The sequence below is a fragment of the Drosophila pseudoobscura genome, chromosome X (assembly GCF_009870125.1).
Source record: "Drosophila pseudoobscura strain MV-25-SWS-2005 chromosome X, UCI_Dpse_MV25, whole genome shotgun sequence".
NCBI classification, from domain to species: Eukaryota; Metazoa; Arthropoda; class Insecta; order Diptera; family Drosophilidae; genus Drosophila; species Drosophila pseudoobscura.
Genome location: NC_046683.1, coordinates 66,687,108 through 66,699,912, shown reverse-complemented (window position 1 = coordinate 66,699,912; position 12,805 = coordinate 66,687,108). Strand labels below are relative to the sequence as shown.

At 46.3% G+C, this 12,805-nt stretch overlaps 2 protein-coding genes across 3 annotated transcripts in view; one reads left to right on the top strand and one right to left on the bottom strand.

The window, feature by feature from the left end:
• LOC6900960 (uncharacterized) overlaps nucleotides 1-10,336 on the top strand; it is a 71,153-nt gene extending 60,817 nt beyond the window's left edge. Inside the window, exons 5-7 of the mRNA XM_015186940.2 lie at nucleotides 4,285-4,307; nucleotides 8,221-8,552; nucleotides 8,845-10,336. Of these exons, the coding sequence (XP_015042426.2) occupies nucleotides 4,285-4,307; nucleotides 8,221-8,552; nucleotides 8,845-9,216 (727 nt within the window). The 3' untranslated portion in view covers nucleotides 9,217-10,336. The remainder of the gene's footprint in view (nucleotides 1-4,284; nucleotides 4,308-8,220; nucleotides 8,553-8,844) is intronic.
• A 142-nt stretch (nucleotides 10,337-10,478) lies between these two features.
• LOC6900961 (zinc finger protein 358-like) lies at nucleotides 10,479-12,296 on the bottom strand. Of its 2 annotated transcripts, none has more exons than XM_002134626.3 (2): nucleotides 11,661-12,296; nucleotides 10,479-11,593 (listed from the first exon to the last, which is right to left on the bottom strand). In XM_002134626.3, the coding sequence occupies exons 1-2, from the start codon at nucleotides 12,231-12,233 to the stop codon at nucleotides 10,595-10,597; spliced, it is 1,572 nt and encodes a 523-aa protein (XP_002134662.2). In that variant the 5' UTR covers nucleotides 12,234-12,296; the 3' UTR covers nucleotides 10,479-10,594. The 2 variants fall into 2 exon arrangements, with proteins under 2 accessions (XP_002134662.2, XP_015042428.1); XM_015186942.2 differs by having other exon boundaries at nucleotides 10,479-11,605; nucleotides 11,661-12,294.
• Between the last annotated feature and the right edge of the window lie 509 nt (nucleotides 12,297-12,805).

Here is a 12,805-nt window from a genome sequence, read left to right as displayed (position 1 = left end):
GTACCTATGTATGTATGTATGGCTCCTCTGGAGGGACATTCAACTGTTAACCCCTTTGACGACCCCAACGATCCGTCATGCTCAGAGGCAGGCGACAGGCAGCGGCGACGGCGACGGCGACATTTACAAGAGCCAGACAAATTGAAAAAAAAACAGCAACAAAAACAACAACAAAAATATACATACCCGTAAGAGTCTCCCCGCCGCAGATATGCGCGCGAATATATACTGTATCTGAGTACTGAGTGTCTGAGTATCTGAGCGGTGGGATCTGTGTAACTATTGAGATTTACAATGCATTGCATTGCCCACACAGGCAACACCATGAGAGACCAAGCGGTACTATGCCATACCAAACCATACCATGCCATACCATGCCAGCAATTCAATTAAACGCCCACCAAAAAAGTAAATAAATATAAAACCTCTTAAGTGAGTCAAAGAACAGCGCGCGGTGGCGGTGGCGGTGGCGGTGGCGGCGACGGCCCAGGCCGCAAAATAATCGAAGACCGCAAAACAAAGGAACATGAAATTGCTTTATTACTTAATTGCTCTTTAAAAGAAACACAAGCCGAAACAGCAGTTCTGCCACAGGCGTTTCCATAAAAAACCGAGATACTCTGCGCCTGCCTACATGTGTGTGGGGGGGATGGAAATCATACCCATGCCTACTACAGTACAGACGGGGAGTCTATCAAAATGCCACATACAGAGTGGGTCACATACTTACTCGAATCAATACGAATCGAATCGAATCGAATCGAGACACAAGTACAGGTCCATTCAAATGGGTATTCGATCTGTCGATGGAATGGCGTGGAATGGCTCTAACGGGTGCGAGGGCGGTACGGTACGGTACAGAACAACTCACGCGAGTGCCAAATTAACAGAAATTTTTCTTGCTTGGTTTCTGGTGTGGTGCGGGGCGGTGCGGGGCGGTGCGGTGCGGTTTCTCCATCGATTGGCAGTTGCGCAGGCGCAGGCGCCGCGCTTGTTGCCACCGCCACCGCCACTGCCACCGCCACTGCCGTTGGCTTCCAATTTGAAGTGGAAACGCTGGCCACATGTCGCGTCCAATTAAATTGTCATGTCGTCTTATTTGGCGGCATGTTTGCATAAAATTAATTTCTGCAAATTATTCGCCCAAGCCAACAAAACAAACAAATAAACAAACAAACAAATTTGAAATGCGAAATGCGAAGCGAATGAGAGAATTGAATGGAGTTGTTTTTGGAGTCGAATGGTGTGAGAGGGGCTTAAAACGGGGGAATCTTTCATAACTCGATGGGAGATGATTAGCTCTACCGAAGAAATAGGGATTCCTACGGCCTTCGGAGGAGGAGCGAAAGATGGGAAGCTGCAAGATCTAAGCTGAGACAGAGGAGTATGTTCCACACACTCTCTCTCTTACCTTTTTCCGGCAGTCTTGACCGTTATTGATCCCTTCTGTGGCCACGGTCTGGCAGAAGAACTAAGCAAATGTATGATACGGCTGCTCTTTTCACATATCCGTGGTCCGGCACTGGCACTGGCACTTGGGCAATATTTTTGGAGGTCTTGTGGGAGGGGAAGGGGCTTGGGTGCTCGCTCTTCCCATGCATCCATGCTGGAATTTCTCTAATTTCTCCTCTCATTGATGGATTCGTCTTTTTCCCACTTTCTTCTCTCTGGCCTGAAGCCAAGGGCCTCTTCTATTCCATGCTGTGCCTCTGCTCCTCTTCAACCCCAATCAACCTTAGACTACCGCAGTCTCTGAGCTCACTTGACCAGCATGTCGTTCGGGGCTGGTTCCAGCTCCATCCGCCCATATTCCGCCCGAAACTCTGACCACATTTGCAGCACAATTAATTCACTCCCGTGTAGTCCATGTAGAGTTGTCTCAATCAATGGCAATTGGTCCGCCATTCTCACGGTTTTTGGACCAAATTTGATTTTGCATTAATCACCTATAATACCTGCAACCCGTACCCTTCGTACGGCCCCCCCTTCCCGGGCGGACTCGGTGGATTGTCACGCTGTTTACCTTGCCGTCAGCCTTAGTCACTCATTTTGGGGGGAGACTTGTTTTATTCGCGACTACTTTTATTCGGATCTGAACAACCTCTGGCTCCGGCGGTATATCTCTGTCGCTGTCGCATAGCCTCGCTGTGTGTGTGTGTGTGTGTGTGTGTGGCTGTGTGTGTGTGTGTGTGTGTGTGTGGAGCATGTCACGTCGTGGTTGGACGTGTTGGCTGCCAAATTAGCAGCAATTACATGTAATATCGGTTACACTTATTTGCATATTGATGCAGTTCTCGGCCCCACTCGCTCCCCGCTCCCTACTCCCCGCTCCCCGCTCTAATGGTGCTATAAATTTGCTTGGCACATGTCCCCCCGAGTTTGGTTTTGTCTCTGAATCGAATTCGGAAAAGTCTCTGATTTGCCTCGCTTTGTGGGCCACCTTATTGAGCTTAAGTCTTAAGTGGCACCTGCCATTCGGATTTTGTCCGCTTATACATATCCATGGGTCCATGTGTATTTTTTGGATATTTTTTTGACAATGTTTGCCCAATGTCTAGACATGGTAATGTCTTTGAAATGCTCTCAGAGCGCGACAGGCTTGTCGGGAAAATCTCAAAGTGCCACTGGAATTGAATTTTGTAATTGGCAATTGGCAATTGGCAATCGAAGGGGCAGTGCTGAAGGGGTTTTTGGAAAGGAGTTTTGGGTGAAAAAACACTGCAAGAGAAAGACTTCCATCGAATCTGAGGGCTTTGCTGGAGGGGATATCATTCCCCTGTCATTCCCTTGGCGTTTAACTAATAGATTCCCAAAAGTCCTTCATTATTTGATTTAAGGTTAGATAAAGGAACCCATGCGCTCTCTCTCTCCCTCTCTCTCTCTCTGTCTACAGGGTTCTTCTTTTTTGGATGGGGAATGCAGTTCTTTTAGGTATTGCCTTCATTCAAAGTTCTGGCCCTTCTCTTTTAACTGAAAGTGCCCTCGATTTGACTGCTTTTTTGTTTCTATATCGATTTGATTTCAATAAACATTTGAATCAAGGTCCTCCTAGTCCGCTCGGAGCCCGCTTTTTGTTGGTTTCATTCGTTGGTTGCACAACTAAAAGTCAAGTTTAGAGACCGCTTAATGCATTTAAGACACAAAAAGGCGTGTTCAATTAGCATGCAACCAAAAAACGAAACCAACAAAACCAACAAAACCAACAAAGCCAAAGAAACCCGATCAAACTCTTGGAAAAAGAGAAAAATGCCAACTACAAGCGCAGAAAATTGAACATAACGCAAAGGCAAAAGGAAAATCAGTGGAAAACACGGGGAGAGAAGAGAAAAGCACAGTTTGGGGGAAAATTAGCGCAGAGCCAAGGCCCCCCTCCCCCCCCCCCCACCGGTCGGTGTGGAGCGGAGTCTGGCCGCTTGTTCAATTTAATTGAATTGAGGAGAACAAAAAGGCTAAAAGGAAAACGGAAAAATCGAATTGCAAGTCGCAAGTCGCGTTGCGGTTTAACATTATAATCGATCAAGGCAAAGCGAGGGGAAAATTGTGGATCGACACGGCCGCATGAGGCAGGAGGCATGAGGCAGGAGGCATGAGGCATGCCGCACTGCACTCAATCAAATTGGACCGATTGGACAGACAGACAGACAGACAGTCGGTTAATTGATACGCACAGATCGGTGTATATATCTCTATAAAGATACAGAGAGAGGGAGGGAGGGGGGAGGGGGAGGGAGAGGGGTGTACGTGTACGTGTATGGGCATTGGAGGTATCAGGTTCGCCCGTTGACCCAGAAAACCAGAGTGCAAACACTTGATTGAAGAACAACAACAAAAAACTGTTCCAGAAACCCCTCTCTCTGTGTGTGTGTGTGTGTGCCTCTCGCGCACACCTGCCACAAATCACTCACGAGTGAGCCCCGGACTGGGACTGGGCCTTTCAAATGCCAAAACATCTTTCTCGCGGCCATGATTTTGCCTGGCTCTAAACGCCTCGTATTGTGGCCCAAACGAATGCTAATGCATTTCTGTTGTCCTAAGATCCGAAGATATTCCGATAGCCAGATACTTTGTATCTGCTGCCCGTCGCACGCACGCAACGAGCGAGAGCGTGCCACCTCCTCCAGTTTGTGTCTTGAGTCATTCGTTTTGTGGTGCAACAAATTTGACATTTAGAATAAGTTTACTTAAGAGCTAATTTATGCGCCACTCTATTAAATACTGCATGTTTTTATTAATTGTTACAACATTTGTACACATTTTTCATTGTCCATTCTTATCTCGTTGCAGAATTAAATCAGCGAATGCCAATGGTAAGTGAATGAAGTATTACACATTTAATGCGAGTCTCCGGCGAGGGAATTGCCCTGAATTGAACTGGAATAATTCGTCCAGGTCTTGTGGCCTTCTTTCACCAATTAATGGTTCTTCAAGCGAAAGCCCCGTCCCTTCTCCCATCGTTTTTCCTCAGTGAATGATCGTCGCTGTCATCGAACTTATTGCCCTTTCATTATGTATCTTTTTTGCTGCTGCTGGCTGGCTGCCCTTTCGTGACTTCCCTGATGATCATCACTCTGTTGGCCTTTTTGCCATGCCTGATTAATTAGCAACCAGCAAGCATCAAGGGAGGGGCCTTGCGGGGAGGGAAGGGTCGGCCTTTTACTCGGAATTTCCATTTCCATTTTTAATTGCATAATTCTGGCGTTGCATGCGATTCAAGGAGGAAATCCTTCATTCTGTTCCCTCAGACAAGTGGCAAAAACATTTTAATTTGTTCAAGAAAATGAAGACAAATTTTTTGACGACAATGCATGAACTTCACGTTCGTGCCACAAATCTAAGATGCTGCCGTTGCTGCTGCCGTTGCTGTCTCCTCCTGCGGCAGCTGAAATTGAAACCAAGAAAAGGAAGAGAAAATTTGTAGACAAATTAAGGCAAAAACCCAAAACAATTGTCATGGTCGTCAAACACGTTTGAAAATCGTGCAGGAAAAGCTCTTTTTCTGTTGTTGCATTTGTGTTTGTTTTTGTTTTTGATTTAGTTGCTCGAATCGCGGGATTCTGTAGTTGCGGCTCTGTGGCTCTCGGCAGTAGGCGAATTATTGACAAACGATACCTGGACCCAACCCAAGCCCCAAAGGCCACAAGAGACCACCTCTCCCCACTCTTTCTCCCGTTCCACCCCTCCCCTCTCTCGCTCTCTCTCTCTCAATCTCTCCCTCTCTTTTGTGCAATTCTCTGTGGAGCTTTTTGGCGCCAATTTCACTGTCGCATTCGTCGTCTCTCTGGTTTTTTTGTTTGTTTCTGTTTTTGTTTGGGGAGGACTGACAATCGACATGCAGGACAAATTGTTGACGGCATTTAATGTCACAGCAGCCAATTAGTTGTCCCCCCGTCGAATGTTTCGCTGTTTGGATTTTATTTTGGCAAAAGTGGCATTTCGTTTTCGGTGGTACGCACGGACTGCATGTGGCAGGGAAAAACAACTGGAGACAAAAGCCAGAGAGACAACAAAACAATCGCCACAAATCGTTAAGCTGTCAGCAGGCTTTTAAAGCGCGTGATTATGTCTCCGAATGTTGAATGCTGAATGTTGAATGTTGAATGTCGGCGGAGTTGAGAGACAAGCGCCACAGCAGTTGCCACAGTTGCCACAGATCTCTGTTGCTGTTGTTGCTGTTGTTGCTGTGTCTCTTTCTCCTTTTTGTCCGTGGAGAAAACTGTTCAAGCTGTTCATTCAACTGTGGCACACATTTTCCATTGAGACTATGGAAAAACCTTTTGGAAAACCTATTACAAACGCCCCCTCCCCCCCTCGACTAATTTCCATATTTAAGCAGCAATCTTCTCTCAACAATTGCCACATTCTGCTGCCTGTCTGTCTGTGTTTCCCCATTGGAAATTCCTTGTAATTGCAATTATCTTTCTGAACAGCAGCCAACGTAGTGTCGGTGTCGGTGTCGGTGTCGGTGTCGGTGGCGTATGCGTAACATTGATTCGTTTTAATTATGCATTCAAAAAAGAATGCACGATAATCGGGCAGCAAAACCGACAAAAAACACCGAATGCCATGTGACATTTGTTGGCCATTAAACGGGCATGACACCGGCTGCTCGGCTGCTCGGCTGCACAGCGATTGGCATTATCTCTGGCCAAAATATCCAACTATTAAGACTTCATTACACATGTCATATTTGCCATTTGCCGTGGAACCCCAAGCGAAACTCAGCAAAGGAAACCCCCACAGAAAACCCCCCTCCGCCCCCCCCTTCCACCCCTCAAACACACACAAATTAAATTCCAAATCACAAAAATGCTCGTTAATATTTTATTTTTATTTGGAAATTCTCTTTGTTTTTTCTCCTTTTTTTCTTTGACTGTGAAATATTTTGTTAACAACAATTTGCCGTTTGCTGGTTTTTGGCGGCTGCTGCCGCTGCTGCTGCCCCGCGATAAGCAGCCACAGATAAGAGACAAGCGGTAGCTGTGCCACAGAACAGCAGCAGCAGCCGGGTGGCACAGTGGCACCGAAATGCTTCGGAAACTCTTTCTTTGAAGCGGCTTTTAGGGAGCAGCCGATGGGCGCTGCTGCATGCAGGAAGCTGGCACTTTGCTTACACTTTTCTGGAGCCAAGATTGTTATGGCATACGAATCCCCAATATCCCCAAATATTTCCTATAATTTCCTGAAGCTCCCGCGGGGGTTCTAACCCTTTTTCTACCACTGTGCCACAGCATTGGGAAACCCAAAAAAAAAAAGGTGGAAAAAATCGGAAAAAACCAAAAGTGCAATGCAGTTACCTCTAAAGCACAGCTCTCGACTCGACTCGACTCGAATCGACTCGCCTCGACTCGCAATGGCCATGCAGCCAGTAGCTGCGGCAACATCGTTAACACAGCGCAAAAACAGCCATTAAATCGGAGTTGCACTTGGAGTTGGGAGTCTCGGGGAACGGGGAACGGGGGGGAGAGCGGGGGAGCAGGGGGAGCGGGTAACGTGTGTGTGTTGTTTTGTGGCATTGGTGACATGCACAAAATGCATGTATATGAGCACCTACATACGATAACTTTTTGCAGTTTGGGGGTAATAATCGCCACAGCTAAAGCCACAGAGTCATAGCCAGAGCCCCAGTCAGAGCCCCAGCCAGAGCCAGAGCTGGACATTCGCTTAGCGGAGTACGTAAATCATAAGCATAAAACAGACTTCGACTCCGACTCCGACTTCGACTTGGAGTCGCAACTGGCACTGGGGCCTCTCTGCCTGCATTATGCATGTACATAACTTGGGAAGCTGTGTCCGTCTGTCCATCCATTCTGTTGCTGCTGTTGCTGTTGCTGTTGCTGTTGCTGCTGTTGCCGTTGCGTATGCACCAGGCTAATTAGTTGAATCGGCCCAAGTGGCTTTCGCAAGTGGCTCTCGCGAGTGGCTCTCGAGTGGCTCCATCATTTTCCAGAGTTAATGAGAGTGAAAGGCGACTTAAAAATATAGAAATATATATATAAAATATAATATACAGCAACATTTATATAGATTTTGCGCAAACTGCTAGGCAAATGAGTAAACCCGAGCCCCAAAGCGGATGTTGAGAACAGGTCTTCCCCAGGGAGAGAGAGAGAGAAAGAGCGAGAGAGAGCGTTTTATGGCTACCAATTATGCGAGAGATGTCTATAAATTATGAGTTTAATGAGTGGCAAACCATATATTTGAGTGCTTTTCTATGGTTATCCTCTGAGTCACATCTTTCGGGGGAGATGGGGGCTGGCGAAGCAGGAGCTCCATTAAACTCCCAGGCCTTAAGATCACATGTGTTGATAGCAGCAACAGCAGCAAAAGCAGCAGGAAGGAGAAACATTTGGCATTTTCGGCCAACTGGTGGTGCAACTGCAACTGCAACTGCAACATTTTGCCACCTCGATTCCGATTCCCAATGCCGCAGCCGCAGCCGATGCCGATGCCGATGCCGATTCCCAATGCCAGTTGACAGGCATTTAATTTACGCTTTGTTTGTTTGTTGGTTTGTTGGTTTGTCTATCTGTTTGTTTGCTGTCTTTTGTTTGCGTTTTTTTTTATCCCTCAGCAGCAGTGTGTGGTGTGTGGTGAATGTTTGATTTATCGCCCGATTATAAACCGAAAATGTCAGATAGATTTTGTTGTGCTGCCGCTGCGTTCGGATTCCAAGCCGTCGACTCATTGCACTCCATCCATCCCTCCCAATCCCTTCCACAGGTGGCCGCCCGCAGCCCTGGTGGTGTCGCAACAACCGGAATGGCGGCCAGAATCGATCGCCCATCTCCATAAAGCACTCGGCGGACAGCATCCGGCGGCCCACAAGCAACTCTGGCGTCTGGACCTGGCTCGGCGGCAGTCGACGCTCTTCCGCCGGCCCCGACCAGATCGGCCCGCCATCCACATCCCCGGCGGAGAACCACTATACCCACATGGATGATGCCTACAGTCCGGTGGGCGTCAGCGAGGCCCTCTACGCGGAGCTCGACCGGGAGTCGGTGCGCTCCGCAAATCCCTCGTACCAGAATACCGCCTACAGTCAGTGTGGTGAGGTCAGTATTGAAAAGTAGGCCTAACTATCGATTACCGAAGATATAGAAGACCAAGAGAATCGTTTGAGCAGACACAGACTTGAGACGGATATACTGCAGAAACCCTCGAAAACCGTCTCGTGAAACGGTTGTCCTGAATCGGACGGAAAATTGAGCAGAAATTCCGAATCATTGATATATCATTGATCTCCCCCCGTACGAGACTGTTTCATAGTTTTCTCAGTTCCCCCATCTGTGCTCAGCAAAATCGCCCAAAACTAATACCGAAATATCTCTGCTATCCTCCCCACAGAAGTACAATTTCCAGGGACACGAACAGGACATTCCCATGGTCGTCTCATCGGCACCGAGCAGTGCCTACTACTCGGATCTGTCGGTGACGGCCATGCCCGGCGGCGGTGGCGGTGGCGGGCCAAGTGGCAGCAATCAGGGGGCCTACGAAATCGTTGGACTGAACGTGATGTCACAGCCGCTGCCGAATTGGGATCACCATGGCGGTGGGGCGAATGCGGGCGGAGGAGGTGGCATTGCCACCACGGGATTGATGCCAGGAGATGCGGTAGCAGCGGCGGCGGTGGCAGCGGCCATGACACAGCGCCGAGCGCCACGATTGGCGGCCATCAACGAGACGAGCACCAGTACAGTGCCCTCGGATTATGTCTAAGAGAAGATAGAGAAGAGATTGGAGGATGTGGAGGATGCGGAGGATGTGAGGGAAATGAATGTGAAATTGTTCAGCGAGCTTAAAAATGTTAATAGCATATAGGAATACCGTTATACACACCCCATAGCTTGTAAGAGTATATACGATTTATATAAGATTTATCTATGGATACGATACCATCTATCATCTACCATTTACCATTTACCACTTAGTGCTTAGGAGACGACGACTTGTGTCTTTTGGTTTATATATGATATGATATGATATGATATGATACGATATATGATATGATATGATATGATATAGGGGATATATTTATATGAATATACAAGGCAAGAATGTATTATATATCTAGTGTTTATATAGTCTATAAGCAACGATTTAATCGTGGGTGATATTTAGCCTATAATATGCTATATTCTTATGTTCTATATGTACTTTAAAGCATTTTCTAAAAATGTCAACATTTTTTCAATAGCCTTAAGGACGAACAATGAAGCGAAAATAGAAGACAGAAGCGAACCGTATTTCCCCCCAAAAACAAAACAACATATATATATATATACATATATATAAACGATATATACCATATACGAATACAAATACGAATACAACAATATTTATATACACACACACACACAACATATTTACAGCAAGAAATACAACCATTTAGCTCACAGCAAAAAGCAGATACAGATCCAGATGCAGATGCAGATGCAGATATATCTATCTACCTATCTATCTATAAAGAAACATATTTACAACGATTTTAATGCAACAGATTTCACAATATTTACGCAGTCGTGGGGGAAATGTGGCAGCAGCAGCAGCAGCACAGTGGCACACACATCATATCATTTACCACAATATTCAATATACTAAATAGCTATCTATATACCGATATACACACAGATCACGAATCACAGACTCACCTTTAGCAGAGGTCGCGACGTATTGTATTTTAGTTTTTACGAATAGTAGCTCTCCTCTAATTTAAAAACAAAATAAAACACACGCATTTCCTGTACATTTTTTTTTTTTTAGTTGAAAATATAATTAAACATATTAATGCTATTTACATTCTGAATCCCAAATAAAAAATGGAGTTGTTTTTATGATACTCGTACTAATGGAGTTCGAGGGCAAAGGTGTGCCAGAGAGAAAAGGCGGTAGAGTGTTGGGTCTCATATATGTTCTAATATTTTGCCTAAGGATTAACCTATGTGTTGGATGTAGCTCATTTCAGAAGAACGGGATAACAATTACACCATATAGCATATTTTAAATTCGTAGTATCAGTATTTTCCACAAATTTAAACCATTCAATGGATGACTAGTGCTCCTACTTATTCCTACTAAATTCCACAGAAAGTTGACTTTAGAGCAGTTCTCCACCCAGTACGGATATGCCCATGGGCACTACCGAAACCACAGGCACCACTGAGACCACGGGGACCACACAGACCACAGGCGTTGGCGGTCTCGGCCTGGATCTCTCGTGGATCTTTCGGTGAACGCGCAGAGTGGCGGGCTGGGTGAAACCCTTGCCACACTGCTTGCACTTGTAGTTCCTCTCGCCCGTGTGGGTCATCTCGTGATATCGCCTCGTGTGGGACCTCACGAAGGTCATGTTGCAAAAGCCGCAGGGAAATTTCCTGACAGCCTCATGGACCGCTCGAACGTGCGCTCCCAGATTGGTCGAGCTGTTGCACACCTTCGAGCAGTGCGGGCAGGACCAAGTGCGCTCCAGGGTGTGGTGATTGATGTGGACTTTGAGCTCGTTGAGGGTTATCTTCTTCTCGCCGCAGTGGGGACACGCGTAGTTCTTGATGCCCTTGTGTCGCATCGTGTGGTCCTGTAGGTGATGCCGTTTCCGGAAGCGCAAGGAGCAGCCCGACTCCTCGCAGGCAAACGGCATTTGAATCTTGTCCTTGTGTGTGTACCGATGGTGGTTGAGCGTGGCCGGAGTGTGAAAGACCTTGCCGCAGAACTCGCAAACGTGCGACTTGGACTTGGAGCCTATGTCGTGGGCTTTTCGCTGGTGCGCCACCAGCGTGCCCTTGTGGCGGTATTTCTTGTTGCATCCCTCCTGCTCGCAGGAGAACCAATGAACCGTATGTGTCTTCATGTGCTCCGTGCGCTGCTCCCGTCTATTGAAGCTCTCCGCACACCCAGGCTCTGTGCAGGGAAAGAGCAAATGTCCATCATGCTGCTGCTTGTGGATCTGGCAGCGTCTTTCGGTGGCAAATTCCTTTGAGCAGATGTTGCACGTGAAACGGCTGAGGAAATCCAGATTGGAGGTTTGTCCAATAAGCTCTACTGCATGTGGATCCGTGCGCTCGATATCGCCAGTGGAACGGTAGAGAATCTCTCGAAGCTTTAAAGGAACCTAGAAGATCGTGTAATATCCGTAAATTGGTCCTCGCTTGTGGTCTTCCACTCACCTTTTGTGGAGTTGGATTCTTTGCATTTTGTTCCTTGTCCTTCCTTGAACTTTGAGGACTCTTTTCGGCATCTGTGCACTCCACCAGCTCCAGTTGTGTGGATTCTTTGGCTGGAACAGGACTTTTCCCTGGTGCGTGTTCAATGGATGAAACAGAAATTACCTGTATGGATTCAATAAGGATAGGATTTGGATGTATGGATTCCATCGGTGCGACAGGGCATAGCTGTATGGGTTCCATGGGCGGTTCAGGACTTAGCTGAATGGATTCAATGATGTCATCCTCATCCTCGGTGTCCTCAACGTGTATCTCCCTTGCCGTGTCTTCTTTTAGTGCGCGCCATTTAGTGTCCGTCTCTATACAGAGAGTGCGGAATGCGTAGAACTTTTCCAGCTCCTCGTAGCATCCACAGCACAATACACTGGGCAGAAGAAAATCCTGCCGAGGGTCCACCATCAAATTTGTGCAAGCGGTGAACATTGCTGCCGCCTTGGGGATTTCCAACAAGTTGTATGCCTCGTCCTCCCGTTTGACTCTGCAACAGCAGACACGGCATTTGTCCAGTTTAACCATTTACAAGGATTTTTCCCCAAGACCAGTGTGACCGCGGATTTATCGATAAAATATACCTCATTTTCAAAATATACCGTAAATATACCGACCAATTCAATTTATATTTTACATATTCCTCGTTTTTGATATTCCGTCGAATATTACTAGCTATATGGAAGATTTAGCCATGCCCACATAATTTTATACGATTGGTGAATCTATTTCCTACTTGATTGGCCTTTTCGAAATAATTGTTTCATTCATTTCATTTAATAATATACTAATCACTAACATCACTATCGTCACTAACGATGTCGCTGGGATTTTTTAACAGCATTTCAGTGTTCGGTTCGAAATTCTCGCAACCGTTGTTCTTCCTTAGACATTGTCTCACATATAAAAGATTTGAAACATTTATATTCTTAAAATATTTCTTCTATTTGTTTTTATTAAGTTCACTTCGGAGAAAATTCTTTCCCATGATGCATTCGAAACTGGCAATATAAGCAGTACTTGTGAAAATTTTGAAATCGTTTCATATTTTATTTCATTGTTGAAATCTTTTATTTGTCCCAATGTATACCAGAAATGGC

Bases quoted from the DNA above. Each gene is read 5' to 3' on its own strand.
- LOC6900961 (XM_015186942.2), bottom strand. From the start codon at position 12,233: ATGGTTAAACTGGACAAATGCCGTGTCTGCTGTTGCAGAGTCAAACGG. The intron at 11,606-11,660 runs GTGAGTGGAAGA...ACGATCTTCTAG, and splicing joins AGAATCCAACTCCACAAAAG to GTTCCTTTAAAGCTTCGAGA.